At 45.8% G+C, this 19,933-nt stretch overlaps 1 protein-coding gene across 1 annotated transcript in view; it reads right to left on the bottom strand.

Moving 5' to 3' along the window:
* The window catches only part of LOC142557008 (uncharacterized), a 246,240-nt gene that overhangs the window by 99,650 nt on the left and 126,657 nt on the right, over positions 1-19,933 (bottom strand). The window contains exons 18-19 of the mRNA XM_075668541.1: positions 12,771-12,865; positions 1,995-2,058 (exon numbers count right to left, since the gene is read on the bottom strand). Of these exons, the coding sequence (XP_075524656.1) occupies positions 1,995-2,058; positions 12,771-12,865 (159 nt within the window). The remainder of the gene's footprint in view (positions 1-1,994; positions 2,059-12,770; positions 12,866-19,933) is intronic.

The following is a 19,933-nucleotide window of genomic DNA, read 5'->3' as shown; positions in this document are numbered from 1 at the left end:
AACTTTATGCCAATGCGCTTTGGAATTATACGCTTGCATTTACAAAAAAATAATTAAGAAGGAAAAAAAGGCAGTGCTTTTATGTGTGAATGTATGTACACTGCGATTTCACATTGCGCAATTATCGCAAAAGTACATGTTAAAAATGCTGAAGTTATAAGTTTAAAACAGCGCCATCAAATTGGACAAGAAAGTGAGACGCACAGAAACACGTTTGGACTACTTGAGCGCAGATCGGCCAGATTATCTTCATAAATGCGTATCAGTGCCTCAGTTGTCGCATCAGGCCAAATGATACGCTTTTTGGAAGATATCTGGGAAGCGCCAGCGCTGCACTCGGGAGAAGTACCCTCCGCCATTTTGCCCATTTCCGAAACGTCGGGTACACTAAACCTAGGTTGCCAAGCTCGGTTGGCGGTCAACCGCGGTTAGCGACCTTACCGCAGTTTCGCTTGCCGTGTAGCCGTGCTAACCGCATTTAGCGATGACCGCCGTTACCTTAAACGCGGTTAAAGTCGCCCGTGTAACATGGGTATCTGGAGACCAAAGAAAACAAGAATATAGCTTTATTTTTTTATGCTTTAAATGGGAGAGCTGGCAGCCTGCCGACGGAGTGTAATGGGCTTCGATGGGGAGGCGGCGTTAGGGCCGGAATTATTTTCCAGTGACCTTCAATCCAAAAAGCGCCCTTTGATTATAATGCGTGTTCGAAGATGTCACCATCTGCTACAATGCACATTTGGCATCTCAGAGGCATATTATCTGATCTGTTCTTCAGGGATCAGGGATGGAGCTGCAGACTTGTCTTTTTCTTGTAGGTTCTATGGTGTTGTGGTTGTGTCCGGTATACTTGATCCTTGACGTAGCCCCAGAGAAAGAAATCGAAGGGAGGTATCTCTGGCGACCACCATGATGCTGATACCAAATATCCTTGATCCTAGGCAATGGAACTTCGCAAAAACAAATCCTCAAGCATTCCATCAAAGATGTCATTGACGTATCTTTCGCCTGTGTGTGAGTGTGTTATCAAAAAATACGGGGCCAATGATAGTGCCACCGTAAATTCCAAACAACACATCAACCGTCTACTGATATATTTGTGATGTGTCTTGAAAACCCAGTAGGGGTTTTCAACGCTCCTATAGTGAGCGTTGTGTATTTTCCCTTGGTCATTAAGTGAGAAGGTAGCTTCATCGGTCCACAGTATTCTGTTTACAAAGCCTGGGTCCTTTTCAGGTCTTCATTATCATCCAGTTTGCAAGGTCATTTCGATTTCGAAATCGCGAGGCTCCAGCAACTGGTGCAGCTACACCTGGTACGGATGAAGTTTTTTCGGATCCACATACAAGTGTTAGTAGTGTGGGGGCTGAAGACCCCCACTACGAACACGTGCATGTGGGTCCGAAGAAAACTCACTGAATCTCTGTTTCAATGTCCACGGCCACGGGTGAAGACTTATGTCGTTTCTTCGTAAGAGTTCCAGTCTGTCTTAGAGGTTCATATGCATGCACAATCATGATTTAGCTCGGACGCGTACATGAACGCCAGCGTTGAAAAACTCAGCTGCGCGCCTTCTATGCCCACTTGATGCACATAGAGCCAAATCCGAAGAAAACTCACAGAATATGATATGGCCGTCCATACTTAAAAGTTAATTATGCATTTGGTTCAACTCGCGTCCGGAGTGCCTTTCATTTTTAGAACGTTGGCTCAAGTTGTGGCACAACCTGTATGTTCATGCACAATATATATGCACAATATATATCAGAGTAATCTGCATTCCCGAGAAATAGGTTATGAACTAGGAACTCCTTACAATCGATGAAAGTTATAGTCTTATTCCGCAAGAAAGTTGCATAATATAATTCGTTGTGACCGATTCTGATTCAACTGCCCATTTTTATACAATGTGGCCACCATCCAAATATACCGGGTGCTATCGACAGGCGGCGAATAACGAACGTCCACACTCACATATAGAGCGTCGTACTTACGAGTGTTTTTGGTTCCTTCCAGGGTTCTCCTTCACATTCTGAAGTGACGACAAGCGCTTCGAGACTGTAAGTAAAAGATTGTATCAGTAAATCTATTTAGGCGCACAAGTGCAAAAACTTGTACGTTTACTTTTTTCCTTCGCGCGCTAGATATGCGAGAATCTATCGAGAATTCTGCGACATACCACAGCTAAGCAATTGGACAGCCTCACGCGAAGTTTCTCCGCCGATGCCAGTGCATCTTTCCCCTGCCGGAGGCGGACGATGTCACACGGGGCTCACGCCCTCCCTCTCCGCGTATCGTTTTGCCAGCTGCAGCCAGCTTGCGTTGAGGCCGGCCATCATAGACGTCCAAATGTTAAGCACGCGAGCGTGTGTATTCGTTCTTGGTGACTGAAGAGAGGGCGTTTGATTGCCTAACATGATATTTGGCGCCATCTCCGCCTCGGATTGTCCCGGTATTTGCACTATCTTCGGGATAGGCCCACGTATGGAGAGTGCTTAACGCCTGCTTCACCTCCGCCGCGGCTCGGCTTGGATCTTCGGGATCGGCCCACGTATGGTTAGTTCTTAACGTCTGCTTCACTTCCACCGTCACTTCCAGCGTGGGTCGGCACACAGCACTGTCTTCGAGATCGGTCCACGTATGAAAAATTGTTGATGTGTGTCCACGGAGAGGAGATCCGCCAGAACCTAGTCATAAACAATTTCGCTGTAACATTAACGTAACGTTACTTGTGTCACTGGAACCGTATTCGAACTTTGTAGAATCAGAGTTTCGTCATGGGGTTGATTACCAGGAACGGCGTGCGCATTCCGATAGAGCAGTAATGTACGAACAGCTGTGTACGCAACTCTGGGTGCAACGACCCCCTCCCCCCTGCCTGCCCAAGATGCTGAAATAATCCCTCTACTACGGCGTCCTTCACCGTCCACTTACCAATGTCTGAACGGTAAACCGCGTAATTTAGTATACCAAGCTCCCGCGAGACTCCTGTGCACCGTTTTATGCATATCTACAACGGGCACCATTACCGATAAACTAGTACGATAATCAGTTCCTTTGTGCGGTTTCCGGCACTGAAAGCACGGAGTGCTGATTCTACAAAACGTACACTAGACCAATAAATACTAAAGTTGCTGCAGACTCATTGAGTCTGCTAACTCGACGAACTTTTCTTTAGCATTATTTTACCGTTAGTGTTCATGCTTTCCTTCTTTAGGCCACAATGGCTAATATCTTATTATCTTAAAATTTAACTTGTTGCTAAGGTTTGGTTGGGTGTAAAATTACTTTATCAAAACGCATTTCCCTACATTTCAGATGTGCTGAAATATTGCAGGCCACTTTTTTTTGCGAAATGCTCGGCGAATCGAACGTAACAACGTAAAGTTAGCTGCGCTTTCGCTACGGTGGAACCGGGAAAATATTTGTTCGAGCTTGATCCAGATCGGAGGACGTCTTTCGACAGAAAGCACTAAGTGAAGTGCCGTCCGCGGCTACATTTCGCGCGCAAACCGCCGGGCACAAGATCGGGCATCGAAAGTACCGCTATACCAAAGAGGACCACGCGATGCTCCCTCGGCCGTTTTAAAGCTTTTGCAGTAGGTTATACTCGCTACTGCGCGGCAGCGCCCATGCGCTGGTTGCCCTTTAGACCAGCCAAGGTTTCTCAATTTTTAAAGCGCTTACATCTTCTGCATCAAGGTAAACAAGCTATTCAAGCAAACAGGCTAAATAACAACTGCAAACAAATTATCAGATTCTCTATAGGAAGGGTATAGGCCAGTTAACTAGCTGCGTTCATAAGAACAAAGTGTTGCGCATTCTTGGGACATATCAGGTTCACGATATAATCGATTCTAACCGCACCAATTCGCTGCTTTTTCAGGGTGGTCGCCAATTGACCATGCATGTCAAGGGAACTTCTAATACCGAAATATTCGGACGCAGAAGTGCCTCAACCACGTCGTCCTTTACTCAGACTTCTGCCCTCGACTGTGGTTACCTCCTCTTAGCACCCATACTGAAAACCTAATGGTCCACCGGTTATATTACATACGCGTTACCTGACGTGCCCAGCTTCATTTCTTTCTCCTCATGTCAATTAGAACATTGGCTATCCCTGTTTGCTCTATTATCCATGCCACTCACTTCCTGTCTCTTACCATTATGCCTAACATTCCTCGTTCATTGCTCCTTGCACGGTCCTTAACGTGATTTTTGAGCTTCTTGGCCAGTCTCCAAGTTTCTACCTTATACGTCAGCACCGGTAAAATGCATTGATCATACACATTTCTTTTTAATTAAAATAGTAAGCTTCCAGTCAAAATCTGACAATGTCTGCCGAACGCGCTCATGTCTATTTTTATTCTGCTGTAAATTTCGTTCGCATGGTAAGGTTCTAACGTGAGTAATTGACCTAGGTAAACGTACTTCTTCACAGACTCTAGAGCCTAACTGGTTACCCTGAACATTTGTTCCGTTGCCCGGCTATTTATCATTATCTTTGTCTTCTATATATTAATCTTAAAACCCGCTCTTATACTCTCTATTAAGGTCAACTGCAAATACAAATTGACATTTACACTATGGAAAAGTTGCACGTCTAGATACGCAGCATGCGGAATACCGTGTCCGAAGAGATGTTATCGCAGCAGTAGCACAAGTAGCAATATCTGTTGATCACTTTATAACAAAAGAGTTCGCAAAACAATATTCCAGCTACAGTTGGTAGCTACAGTTGGCCGCGATTTTGTTATCTTTCCCCGTGTCCGACATGTAGCGGCTAACAAAGCCCCCTGCGCAAGATGCGCTTTTTCAGCATCTCAAGTTTCTTGAATTTTATCGCTGGTTCTAGCTTACTATAGTATCGCCGAGTCTTGGGTAATCATATAAAGTACACGAAGAAAATAGTTGTGTATTTCTAAAGCCTAAGCCAGCACCAGTTATTACGCGCCTGCTCGGCCCAACATATTTTCGACGATCGATTAGTGTGCTCGGTGCAGTGATTTTGCAGACTTGTTTTTATTTCGCTGGGTACAGATCCGCCAAATAAATACCTTAATTTGTAAATCAGTTCTGATATTGCTTCCTTGATTTCAGCGCCACAATGTGACGATATTGAACTTCCCTACTGCTGAAGGGCGTTTGCAGTATCTCTATCATTAACGTGGGGCACTTTTGTTATTCTTTCGCGGTGACCGACATGTAGCGACTAACAAATCGCCCAGCGCAAGACGCGCTTCTTCAGTATCTTAAGTTTGTTGAATTTTATCGCTTCTTCTATCTTCTTTGTAGCATCGCCGAGTTTTCGGTAATCATATTAGGTGCACGACAAGAATACTTGTTTATTTTGTAAAACCTAAGCCAGCACCACTTATTACGCGCCTGCTCAGCCCACATTTTCGACGATCGACGAATATACTCGGTGCTGTCATTGAGCTGAGTGGTACTTATTTAGCTGTACACTGATTCGCCAATGAAATACCTAAATTCGTATCAGTATCCACTTACCAATATCTGAACCGTAAACCGCATCATTTAGTATACCAAGCTCCCGCGAGACTCCTGTGCACCGTTTTATGCATATCTACAACGGGCACCATTACCGATAAACTAGTGCGATAATCAGTTCCTTTGTGTGGTTTTCGGCACTACAAAACGCACTTGCCACTACAAGGTGAAAATATTGAACTTCACTGTTGGGGAAACATTTTTATGGCAACTACATCTTTAAGGTGGCGCACTTTTGCGAATTTTCGCTGTGACAGACATGTAACGGCTAACAAATTGCCCAGCGCAAGACGCGCTTTATCAGTCAGTATCTTAAGTTTCTCGAATTTTATCGCTGGTTCTATCTTTTTATAGCATCGCCGAGTCTTGGGTAATCATAAATTGCACGGAGAGAATATTGTATTTCTAAAACCTAAGCGAGCACCAGTTATTACGCGCCTGCTCGGCCCAACATGTTTTCGACAATCGACGAGTGTGCTCGGTGCCGTCATTGTGTTGAGTGGTACTTATTTCGCAGGGCGCAGATTCGCCAAATAAGTACCTATATTCGTAAATCAGTTTTGACATTGCTTCTTTCTTTTCCGCCACTACAAGGTGACCATATTGAACTTTACTGCAGGGGAAGAGAGTTTCGAGCAACTACATTTCTAAGGTGGCGCACTTTTGTTAATTTTCGCTGTGACAGACATGTAGCGGTTAAGAATTTTATCGCTTCTTCTATCTTTATTATAGTATCGCCCAGTTTTCGGCAACCTATTAGGTGCACGACAAGAATACTTGTTTACTTTGTATAGCCTAAGCACCAGTTATTACGCGCCTGCTCGGTCGAGCATGTTTTCGACGATCGACGAGTGCTCGCTGCTTTCATTGTGCTGAGTGGAACTTATTTCGCTGTACACAGATTCGCCAAATAAATACCTAAATTCGTAAATCAGTTTGCACATTGCTTTCTTTCCCGCGACTACAAGGTATGAATGAATGTGTGGTTTTTATTGGCGCAAGGGCCAGGTATGGCCAAAGAGCGCCACGCAAGTGTTAGTAATTTCGCGGTGAGTGATGGGTTCTATGAAGTTTATGTGACGTGGTGATAACGGGGCCTTAGAATAGTCGCTGTAAAGTGCGCAAAATGTACGTGTAATAAGATTATAGCGATGGAAAATGACGTGGTACTGTGAACATTAAGGTGCAACGGAAATAATGACGGAAATAGATGCTGCAATTCACTAGATCACCACTGCCTCGTTAGAGCCCTTGAGACACAAGGGCCTTGAGGCATTCGCTAAACAAATCAACTATCACAGCGGCATCGTCTGGAAAGAGGATGCGCTACGAATTTAATGGACTCATAAAATGTAGGACAACATCATTTATATAATTTAGCACTGTTTTGGTGTTAAAAACGGGTTATTTACCAAGGAACATAGCTGGGTGGAGAGGGACTGAATATTGATACGTAAGAGGACAATGATTCAGATTCGGCTTTGCGACACTCCAAGAGGACGTGGAGCACGGTCAGCCTCTCCCCGCATCTACCACAGGTTGGAGGGTCATTTCCGGCGAATAGAAAATTATGGGTACCAAATGTGTGTTCTATTCTGAGACGACAGAATAGGACATCTGTTCGCCGCGATTTTGTTGGGGAGGGCTAAAAACATAACTGTGGCTTTATAACATGCAATTTATTATTTATTTCTGTATTCCGTTGCTAGTGTTGTCGCAACTTCTTTCGTAAGAAAGACTGTCAGGGACAGCAGTCGTAGGAAAGGTGGTTAGTGATGTGGCCATTTTATCAGCTAGGACATTACCCTCGATGCCTCTATGGCCAGCCACCCAGCATATTACTACATGTTTATGTGATAGATAAATATATCATAAGAGAGAGTAGGGTTCAATGAAAACTAGATTTGTATGCTTTTGTAAAGAAATTAACGCTATTACAAGACAACGAGTCTGTAAATACGATTGCTCTGTCGAGCTTTAATTTATGTTTTACTGCAGACAGTAATGCATAGGCTACTGCAGTGAAGATTCTTGTTAAGGGATTCAATACGTCAGATTCAGAACATGAGGGACCAACAGCAGCAAAAGATACGCCAGAATGTTATTTTGACGCGTCTGTGTAGAATTCTGAGCACGAGTACTTCGATTGAATTTCACGGAAACGCATAGCGATTTCAGGTCAGATGCGTGCTTTGTGACCTCTACAAAGGACACGTCACAGTCTATCACCTGCAAATCCGAGGGCGGTAATGGCTTAGCTGGAGGCATTGGGCGATGTTCGAGAACTGGCACATCCATTTCTTCGCTAAGTTCTCTTGCACGGAGTGACAAAGGAAGTCTCATGGAGGGTCTATTACGAAAAGGTGTTTTGCAGGTCAAGTCGTTTACTGTTGGGAAACACGGATGTTCTTTATTAGAGCGCACTTTGAGAAAATAGGTGAAGCTTATGTATGTTCCGTGCAAATTGAGTGACCACTCATGTGACTCTACGTATAGACTTTCGTGAGGGCTTGTTCTAAAGGCGCCAGCGGCCAAGCGGATACCCAGCTGGTGGACGGGGTCTAACATCTTTAGTGCGCTCGGAGCGGCAGAGTGATAAACCACGCCACCATAGTCCAGTCGTGACCGAACTAGGCTCCTGTAAATATTCAATAAACACTGTCTGTCGCTAACCCACGTTTTGTGGGATAGGGTTTTACGTAGGTTCATTGTTCTAAGACATTGTTCTTTAGGATATTTTATGTGAGGAATGAAAGTAAGCCTGGAGTCAAGTACAACACCTAGACATTTCTGCTCTTTGTTGAATTTGTCCATCCAGTACTACACAAAGATCAGGGACCAGGCCTCTCTTTCTTGTAAAGAGAACACAAGAGCTTTTTGGGGGTTGATATAATTCATTTTGGTCTGCCCACTGGGACACCTTGTTTAAGCCCTGCTGTACCTGTCTTTCGCACTCTGTAAGGTTGCACGATTTGTAGCCTATTTGTAAATCGTCCACGTAGACGGAATAAAAAATGGCCGGTGGTAGAGGAGCACGAAGTGTGTTCATCTTAACGATAAAGGCTGTGCAACTTTTATACTCTTGTATAAAAGGTCGCGATAATACGTTGCCGATTTTCACGCGGAAGATAGGATTTATTTTCAACACATTTCCACACGTCCTCGCGCATCTACGCGAGGGTCGCCCCACCACAGGTAGCTGTGTGCATTGAAATCACCAAGAAAAACATAAGGTTCAGGCAGTTCATCTATAAAGGACTGAAATTCATGTTTGTTTAATTTGTAATGTGGGGGTATGTAAAGCGAGCAATTTTGTTAAGCAGAACAACTCGAACCGCCACTGCTTCAAGGGCCGTTCATAGCTGTAAACGCTGACACGCTGTGCTTTTTGGAATTACAATTGCAATACCGCCCGATGATGCGACAGCATCATCGCAATCTGTGCGAAACGTAACATACTTTCGGAGAAAGTTTGTGTGTTTGGATTTTAAGTGTGTTTCCTGGAAACACAGCACTTTTGGATTGTGTTCGTGGATGAGTTCTTGAACATCATCAAGGTTTCTAAGAAGACCTCTGACGCTCCATTGAATGACTTGTGTATCCATATTTAATGTAAATTGGTGCTGTGTATACAAAACTGTGTTTACAGAGCTCTTTCGAGGCCCTGTAACGGGGTTTCGCCCTTTCTGGAGCGTTTGAGGGAGCCTCACCAATCCTTAGGCGCTTCGAGCGCCGTGAGGATAGGTGTATCCACTGCCTCTTCTGAGGCGCCAGACACGCGCTCTTGCGAGCGGGAAGTTTTCCTCGGAAGGCAAGACCCCTGCGCCCACCATCCCGGAGGTTGATGGGGCTCTCTGTGGGATTTGGCTGCGCCGGCTGTTGCCTGCGCTGGAAGGGCCCGGGGAGGTTGAGTCAGCCTTCGCTGCGCCTACCTTCAGGGCCGATATCGGTCCTGCGGGATCGCTGCGTGTAGCGCAAGTTGCCGCAGATAAGTCTTGTTGGGCCGGCAGCCCAAGGGTAGCCTGGCCTGTTTGCTGGTTAGATGGAGTAGACTTACCTACTTCCACTCTGGGCGCAGGAGCCAAAGGTTCGCTGCATGCGGGCTGGGCACTTGGCAATGGCCGCTTCGATGCTGCCCCCCGACGCGCCGCATAAGCATAAGGTGTGCTGTGGAAAAGTGAGCACCTCTTACGGGATTCCTTAAACGAAATGTCTTCTCTGACTTGAGGGCAATTATTTTTCATTCTTCCAGTTCGGACAGGAGAGGGAGTAGGCTGGATGATCACTGCAGCTCACACAGTGAGTTGCGCCAGTGCAGTTGTCGGAGGGGTGGCCCTGGACTCCACACTTTGCTCAAGTCATTTGACCACGGCAGCTCTGCGAGCCATGGCCGAACCTCTGACATTGGAAACACCGTCTAGGGTTGGGGATATATGGTGGAACATTTAACCTGATGTATCCTGTTTCGATAGTTTCTGGCCGTACGCTATATGCAAATGTCAGGACAAGATGCTTAGTGGAGGTTTCCTTGTTGTCTCGTCTAAGTAAAATACGTTTTACATTAGTGACATTTTCTTCTTTCTACCCTTCCAGGAGTTAAGCTTCTGTCAACACTTGGAGGTCTGCCTCTGACACGACTCCCCGTGAGCTATTCATTGTTTGGTGTTGTGTAACAGAAATTGGTATGTTACCAAGTGTCACAAGACTGCCAAGCATCTCGTACTGATGTTTCTGAGAGATCTCCAGAAGAAGGTCCCCGCTAGCCATTTTCGTTACCTTATAACCTGACCCTATGGCTTCGGTTAAAGATTTTGCAACTATGAAAGGGGAAATGGATCTGACCTGTTTTTCGGAGTTCTCGCTGTGCACAACATGGTATTTCGGATAGGTCATCGGTGCTACCCCTCTTTTGAGGGTGACGATGAAGTATGTGGGGAAATACGGATGTTCCCATAGTACTTTCTTTTCTTTTCGGCGGCAATGGCTGCCACCCACTACGGAGCCCAACTTGGGGACGCTGCAGCACTTAAAGCGTAAGGCTGCAGGTGCCAACCGTAAATTGCCACTATAACCTAATATATTATACCCAATGGAGGGCACATACACAACGTTAACCCTAGCAACCCTAGAAAATTCGGAAGTGACGAAAGAGAAGAGATGAAAGGACAGTAAAAGAGAGGAAATAGGAAAGAAAAAGGTTGAAGAGGCGAACAGGAAAAGGCGACTGCCGATTTTCCCCGGGTGGGTCAGTCCGGGGGGGGGGGGGGGGGTGCGTCTACGTGAAGCAGAGGCCAAAGAGGTGTGTTGCCTCCACGGGGGGAGGGGGCTTACCGGTCCGAACGCCCGGCATCGGCTCAACCCCCAGGATCCCCCTTTTCCCGGACATGACTAAGCCGCGCACGTCTACACGCGGGAGGGTCGAACCCTCGTGAGCTCGGGTACGTGGTGTCAGCCACTACAAGGTGACAATATTGAACTTCACTGTTGGGGAAAAGTGTTTGCGGCAACTACATAATGTGGCGCCCTTTTGTTGACTTTCGCTGTGACTGACATGTACCGGCTAAAAAATCGCCTAGCGCAAGTCGCGCTTTTTCAGTATCTTAAGTTTCTTGAAGTTTATCGCCTCTTCTATCTTGTTTATAGCATCGCGGAGTTTTCCGTAATCATACTAGGTGCACGACAAGAATACTTGTTTACTTTGTAAAACCTAAGCCAGCACCAGTTATTACGCTCCTGCTTGGTGCAGATATTTTCGACGATCTACGAGTGTACTTGGTACTGTCATTCTGCTGAGTGGTACTTATTTCGCTGTACACAGATCCGCCAAATAAATACCTAAATTCGTAAATCAGTTTGCACATTGCTTCTTTCTTTTCCATCACTAGAAAGTCACAGTATTGAACTTCACCGCTAGCGAAAAGCGTTCGCATCAACTACATCTTTAACGTGGCGCACTTTTGTTATTTTTCGCGGTGAATGACATGTAGCGGCTAACAAATCCCCTTGCGCAAGAAGCGCTTTTTCAGCATCCTAAGTTTTTTGTATTTTATCGCTGGTTCTATCTTGTTTATAGCCTCGCCGTATGTTGGGTAATCATATTAAGTGCACGACAAGAATACTTGTTTACTTTGTAAAGCCTAAGCCAGCACCAGTTAATACGCGCCTGTTCGGCCCACACAGTTTCGACGGTCTACGAGTGTGCTCGGTGCTGTCTTTGTGCTGAGTGGTACTTATTTCGCAGCGCAACGATTCGTCAAATAAATACCTAAATTGGTAAATCAGTTTGGACATTGCTTCTTGCTTTCCTGCCACTACAAAGGGACAATACTGAACTTCACTGCTGGGGAATACATATTTAAGCTGGCACAGAGAAAATATCAAATTTTCTCTGTGACAGACATGTATCGGCTAACAAATCGCCCAGCGCAAGATGCGCTTTTTCAGTATCTTCTAAGTTTCTTGAATTTTATCGCGTCTTCTATTTTGAGAGCATCCTCGAGTTTTCGGTTTTCATATTTGGTGCACGACAAGAATACTTTTTACTTTGTAAAATCTAAGCCTGCACCACTGATTACGCGCCTGCTCGGCGCACATATTTGCGACGATTGACGAGTGTTCTCGGTGCTGTCATTGTGCTCAGTGGTAATTATTTCGGTATACACAGATCCGCCTAATAAGTATCTAAATTGGTAAATTAGTTTGGACATTGTCTTACTTTTCCGCCACTACAACGTGACCATATTGAACTTCACTGCTGGGGAATAGTGTTTGCTGCCACTACATCTTTAATGTTACGCACTTTTGTTAATTTTTGCTGTGAGAGACATGTAGCGGCTAGCAAATCGCCCAGCGTAAGAAGCGCTTTTTCAGTATCTTAAGTTTCTTGTAGTTAATCACGGGTTCTATCTTGTTTATTGCATCGCCGAGTCTTGGGTAATCATATTAAGTGCACGTCGAGAATAATTGTGTATCTTTTAAACATGAGCCTGCGCCACTGATTACGCGCCTGCTCGGCCCAATATGTTTTGGACGATCGACGAGTGTGCTCGGTGCTGTCATTGTGCTGAGTGGTACTTATTTCGCTGCACACAGATCCGCTTCGTAAATACCTAAATTCGTAAATCAGTTTGGTCATTGCTTATTTCTTTTCCTCCACTACAAAGCGACAATATTCATCTCTACTCCTTTAACTACATCTACATCACTACACCATAACTACATCATGACGGCCGCACTACAGCTTCTTGACAGGAACTTACCCTGGTATCGATGGTATAGTATCCAGCGTTGTGTTTACATCAGACGTCGCGAGTAGACCCATTACATTAACCTTCTTCAACTTGGCTGCTACACTCTGAAATGCAAGTAACACCATTAACGGTGAACATACTTATTCCTGGATGGAACCAAAATACAGCAGCGCTTTTTGGTTAATGCAAATGAAGCTAAAACAGTCCACACTCTCCATGTCATGTAAAAAAGACATGTAAGAGAGTCGTGTAAAGACGCAGTTCTTTGACATGAATATTTATTAACGCTTACAATCCGTAACCTAAAGCCTTAGTTCTTGCGTAGCGCTGTGCCGCGATTAGCGACACAGGTCACATGATCCGCCACATGCTACGAAATCTAGACGCACTAGTCGAAGTGAACAACTAACTTTCGTGGGCATTCAAGTTTTTCTCTAGAGCAAAAGACAATCTACCTGAGGTACCCCCCGGTGGTTGCTCACTGGTTATGATGTTGGGCTGCTGAGCACGAGGTCGCGGGATCGTATCTCGGCCATGGTGGCCGCATATTGATCGGGGCGAAATGCGAAAACACTAATTTAAGTGCACATTGAAGAACCCCAGATGGTCGAAATTTCTGGAGTCCCCCACTATGGCGTGCCTCATAATCAGAAAGTGGATTTCTAGTCTGTGACGAAGAATGTCTTGTCGCATGTTTTGATAACGAGAGTAATAACCAATTCGCTTCCGTAGCGTGCTCAGCCCTTGGGAATGCGGCGATTAGTTCTTCAACCACGCTCGTAACCTGTTGGGGTCAGCCGGTGTATATTAGGTAATGGTCATTTCGCGTGCATGCTATCTTTCGCCGTGCTTCTGCTTGTGTGCGTTCCCTACCATATTCAGGATGCCTATTCGAGGTCATGACGACGATGTGAATCTTGTGTTATCATAACGTAAGCATTTCAATCCGAAAGACTTCTTTGACGAGCTCGCCAGCACTCTGACGTGAGTGTAATGCCTTGTGTCAGCGCGAAAATGCGTAATTTCGAAATTAACTAAATCGATATGATAGTGTAAATGTAGATGATTGGTAGCATTAATCGATAAGCAACAATTCGAAGCAAAAAGTAAAATAATTAAGATACCCATAAAGATAAATGCATGCGTAATGCATGGATACGGATGGGCCAACAAACTTTGGGGAAGGTCAACTTGAAATTTGAAGATGGGACAGAACGAATTCCGTGTGTAGGCTAACCTAAAATGTGTGGGTGGGCCAACTGATGCTTGTGGGTGGTTCTACCTAACCGTATCTGAGCATGTGCGCCTGCTTAAATTTTGGTTGAATCAACTTGTAGATTGGAGTGAAGGGTGGCCCAACTGAAATTTGGGGGTAGGCCGACTTGGATATAGATGTGAATTTAGTTTAATTTAGCGGTGGCCCAACTTGAAATTTCAGTGTGGGCAAACTTGAGATTTTCGGGTGGCTTAATGTCTAATTGAACGCCTCTGAGTGGTCCCTCGTGGACAAGCGAGCGCGTTTTCGTGCGGCTTTAGCAAGGCGCAGTGTGAACGCAGGCGAGATCTTGTGCGGAGAAGGCGCGTGCTTACCAGACTTGCGAGAGCAACAGCGACGGTGACGTGGCTTCGCGGGAATGCATTCTCCCCTAACGCGAGGCCTCACGTGCTACTGCGGCAGCTGATGTTACCTTTTGACCACTCTGCTCCCTCTTGGGGCTCTCGTGCCCGGCGTTCCGGCTCAATTGGTACGATTGGATTAAAGGGGTCTGATGCAGCGAGAAAATATCTACTAAAGCGTGAGAATTCTTTGCCTCCGGAAGAGTAATGGGTCTACGGACATAAACCTGAATAAGAAAGTAAGCAAAACTAAGAAAAATCGAGTCAGCCGAGCAGAAGAATGACTACTCATTAGTAGACAATGCTGAGTTTCTGCAATATTTTTCTGAGGCTGTGAGCTGGGGTTGATGCAGGTCTGTTGGGATGTATTCTATTATTGTTCGCACAGCTGCCACGGGCTTCTTAGCTTAAGTCGTTCCAACTCGTTAGCCTTCTGTGATATCGTTCACGTGACGTTGTGTCGGCGACTGCAACATAACCCCGGGGAGAAAGAAGCAACTGCACGGAAAATAAGTCTAGGAGATGTGACGGAAAGCTGAAGAGGGGCAGTAGAGGGAAGAGCGAGGCACGAGCCAGGATAGAGTGCACTGCAGGAAGTTGGAAAACTGGCGACAAGGAGGCGATGCCGGTTCGTGGAGCGAGAAAAACAAAAGCGTGCCAAGGCAGAGCACGGAGGCAGACCTGCCCTCCCCAGCGACCGGACTGTTCCAAGGATGGCGACGGACGATCGTCCACGGTCGAGCTGAGCCTGGTGGATGAAGCCGACTGGCTGGTCAGGACCCGGGCCTGCTTTACAACCTGGGTACCACTGACCGTTAGTGAGCGCTGCTACTGCGCCGCAGCCCGACCGACACGCATCCGGCCCTTCTGACGTCTCCCGGAGAACACCGTGCTCGTCGCGACTACAAATTGACGCAAAGGCCAGCCAGCGTTGACAAGGTAACCTGTGGTTCATCCTCGGCCACATCCTCGGCAATGACCCCGACATCTGGTCGACGTAATTTTTCTCGGTGCAGCTGCGTGTATACGATCATTGTGACTGACTTATCGCGTCGTTAATGGGCTAAGTAGTGACACGGGCAGAGAAACTATGTAGCTGACTGCGCCCTGCTTGATTCGTGATAACGATGTTTTATTGTGAGTGCTCCTGCATGTGTGCTATAAATATAGCTTATCCAATATTATGAGAGTATAGTGAGAAAACATCGCATTCCGTCTGCAAACGCCTTTGTTTAGTTTTCGCACCAAGGTTGCGCTTGCGTGCATGATATCTAAAGAACCTGACATTACAAGTCGGCGTCCGCGGCAGGACAAAGCCGGTTGCGGCACAGTGCGCTTTAACTAGATACAAAATGAGTACCCACGAGCTTTGCGTGTTAGCTTGAACGCATGGGTCTTGTCGGGCTAGAACTGAAGCAGTGGATTGACGAGGGGTATAGAAGGGTGCGTGAGGAACGTGTAGCCGAACGTGAGACGGGAAAGAATCGTCTAGAACAAGAGGAGAAGATTCTGCAGTTGCGCAATCATAGGTGGAGCAGGCAGCCACGTAAATATGTCTCAGTCGCTTACGAGTAATCTGCCAGAATCCTCCGTGCGCGTAAATCCGCCAAACATCATCCCTCTGTTCAAAGAAACCCGCAATGACTTTAACGCATACGTCAAGCGGTTTGAACCTGACAGGGCTACTGCTCTGAGCCTATGTCTTGACGGTGAAGCGGTGAGAGTGTTTGGTAACTTGTTGCTGGAAGACTCAATTATGACCAGACCAAACTTGCATTACTACAACATTTCAGGTTTAGGGGCGGATAGTTACTGCGAAAAATGTCGCCACAGCAAACCGCAAGATGGAGAGACTAGTAAGCCGTAAGCTGCTAGACTTCAGCTTATTTGACTGGTGGGTCGAACTCTTGAAAGGAGGAGATACTTCTGATGCGGTGCGCGACTTAGTTGTTGCAGAGCAGTTCACGAATAACTACCATAGCCAATTAACTCTGTTCTTTCGTGTAAGAAATTGCAGAGCAGTGGAGCCAATCGCAGAAGCAGCTCATTTCTTGCAACACTGCGGCAATAGAACTTGTCCACATTTAAAAAAAAAACGGTAGACAGCACCGTAAAGGAGGACGAAACGCGTGTAGAAAGCAAACCAGTCAAGCGCTTCCTCTGTAACAAGCCTTCTGACTGTCAGGTCAATCCGAAGAAGCCTTACTGCGACTATTACCAACGGCCTGGACAAGACACGCGACACTGCAGGCAGAGGAAAGGCGCCGCAAGTAGTACTTGAGCCTGCTTTATGTCGCCAGAAAAAATAAAAGTCAAACGCCTTAAAAGTCAACGGTATGCTGCTAAAGTACAATAAATTCTACGGCCAAGTAGTGTCCCTACTGCGGGACACTGGCAGCCACACCATCGTGGTGCGCCGTGCTCTCATATCCGATAATGCTCTCACAGGGTCCAAGGCACAAATGTTACTGGCGGGTGGCTGAAGTATCGAGGTCCCAGAAGCCCAACTGGAAATTCATTCGCCATACTTTTCATGTACCGTGGTAGCTAAGTGCTTGGAAAATCCCTTGTAAAATCTGATAATTGTAAACATTCCCGGTTGTGGTCAGCCAATGAATACGAAGGGCGAACGGAAAGTATCGTTAGGTTTCTTGATAACCCGAGGCCTGAACGAATATGTTGAGAAGATTCTGCCTTGGGCGTCGTCTTTTGTCGGGGCCACGGAAGTGAGCGTAGACCCGAATGTAAATTTCGGTTCGTTACATGTGTCAAAACCCACTTTTTGGCAGATCAAGAAAGAGACAAATTTCTACCTAGGTGTAGAGGAAAAGTTGGTAAGACCAGACAAGTTACTGCGAAAAATGTCGCCACAGCAAACCTGTCCGGAGAAAAAAACACAACTCGCATTCTTTTACGACAAGGGCGTCTTGTATAGCATGTATCAGCTTTGTCTGGGTGAATCAGTGCAGCAAGCAGTGGTACTGAACTGAGACTTCAGCTGTTACCTGTGGCACAAAAAAAAGCCAATAGTAGGACATCATGGCATCAAAAAGACGACGGAGTGAGTCCCCGCATCATTTTACTGGCATGGAAGTCGGCCGATACGTACGCTCGTGGGATATATGCCAACGAACTTCTCCCAAAGCAAGACTTGGCAAAGCGCCGTTGGGACGCGTGCCACTATAGACACGCCCTTGGAGCGAGTGGCTGTCGACATTATTGGCCCACTGCCTCCTGTGTCAACCAAAGGAAACATATGTTGATGCTGGTAAATGTTTCCACAAAATACCCAAATGCTGTGCCCCTACCATCCATCAACACAGTCATCGTAGCCGAAGGGTTTGTGGAGATGTTCTCTCGGATTGGCTTTCTTCATGAGATTTTATGCGACCTTGGGTGCTATGCAGGATGCGCCGAGTTTGGCGAAACTCGGGATCTTCACGAGCTCTGGCGACACCCCAAGACGAAAGCACGAATGGTACCGAGACAGTTCGACAAGCCGCCAGTTTCATTGGTTTATCTAGATTCCCTCTGGCTGGCTATCATTCCTTGGGCGTTGCATTCAGGGCGGTCGACAAACTGGGGCTCGCGTGATCATACCGTCGGTGCATGGTCGTGCCTTCTTTTTGTTTGTCGTTCCACCGAGTGCATTACATGCACAAGCAAGTTATAAAACAAATGCATTTAGTACAATATTATTCGTTACTTTAACGTGGTTTAGAAGCATTTTAAGCTTACAAGATGTACACAATGTGCATTAGACTAATTTGTAATTTAGTACGCTTCGCATTATACCACGAGGGAACGCTGTGGTGGCGTCATATCATCCATTAACCGGGCGAGCATGGTGGCTAAACATCGAAGAGGCCCAGTGTAAACAAACTCGTACAACGAGCTTGCAGTGTGCGACGTAGTGATCAGGCTCGACGAGGACTATTTCTTGGATAGTTCTGTTCTTCCGTGAGCAATCTTTCCGTGCACCCCGTAAGACTGCCAATAGTTTCGGCGATTTCACAGATCGCAACGAGCACCTACTGTTCACGGCGCAATGCTAAAGAAACAACTTGTACGGTGTTGCTTCTGCGAGTGCGCCGAGTTCATCCACTCTGCGTGACTGCGAGCGTCACGAATGTTACATAGTGTGTGCAAAAAGGGAGACAGCCTATATAGCAACGATGCGACAAGGAGCTGGTACCGACGATGGATCTCGCTACCGACACAGTGAAGGAGACATCGACAAACTGCAGATAAGTATATTTCTACTGTTTCATATTTATCATAATAATAGTGCACGGATTAAGTCACTTTTGTAGTAACGAACTGAATGTCCAGCACTTTAAAGAAGGCATTGAGAACGAATGAGTGTTGGTGCTTTTACATGCAAGTCGGCCCGCGAAAATATGAAAAATACGAAGGTAACCATCACTAACTTGGTGAGATAACAAAAATTCCTGAGTGACATTAAGCCATTAAGAATCATTATGCAGGTGAAATATCAATAGCAGGAATGGATATAAAGCAGAAAACTTATACAAAGATTTCATGGGTTGAACACCACATGGAAGGCATTACCGAATCGTGATCACCACGTTACCGATATCCTTGAAAAAGTGTAGAATCATTGCATTCTACCGGTTATGCAATGTGGGACATAAACCTGGAGGTTAACAAAAAAACTTGAGATGTCAAGGACTGTGCAGATAGCATTAAGGCAGGAAGACAGTGGCGTAGTAAACCGTGGCAACTGATATGCTAGTTGAGATTAAGAAAAAGAATGGAATCGGCAGGCAGACCATGCACGTATTCAATCACTTGTTGCCAATTCATAACAGGTGATTACATAACCGTGACAGAATGGATGTCAAGGAGAGAAACTACAGCCGAGGATGGTAGAAAATTGCATAATGCGATAAAAATATATAGGCATAGGATGCAATCAGCTTGTATAAGACGGGATTGCAGGATGAGGCTCTTGTTGTGCAGTGAACAAAAATAGGATTGTGGTGCTGACAGTAGAGACTCATGAAGGTGCAGGGACATCTCAGCTGCTGGCACACTAATCAACATGACAATTGGCTCTGAAAAAGAAAACTCCAGTTATGAAAAATAAAGCAACATTGTCCCGACACATTGTTTTATTATGCATACTACACTAAAGGCTTCCACAGTTAAGGGCACTTAGTACTAATAGTGCCACGAGCATTTTTCTTTGTAAATAATGGTTTACATGCGGTTTATTCATTCCAATAATCCATTTTTTTTTCAGCAAAACATTCTGCTGCTGGAGGCACTTAACTGCCTGGTGGCAGTATGTGAGCGCCAGGCACGCGCTCGTGAGAGTGTGGCAGAGGTCCAGAGGGCTGCTCTGCAACAGTAGTATCGGTGTTCTCACTGCTCTCCAGTCGAACCCCCAGAAGACACCTTATAAAGGAGCGTTCAGTTTAATATTTTGTTTATTATTCAAGAACATGAATAAAGTTATTGCAGTAAACATTGTGCTGTGGATATTAGGACATTTGTAACATGCACTTGGTCTCTTTAAAATAGGCAAGAAC

Source organism: Dermacentor variabilis, chromosome 9, assembly GCF_050947875.1.
Source record: "Dermacentor variabilis isolate Ectoservices chromosome 9, ASM5094787v1, whole genome shotgun sequence".
Classification (NCBI taxonomy): Eukaryota; Metazoa; Arthropoda; class Arachnida; order Ixodida; family Ixodidae; genus Dermacentor; species Dermacentor variabilis.
The sequence above is the reverse complement of the archived record's forward strand: the minus strand, read 5'-3'. Positions and strand labels throughout refer to the sequence as shown.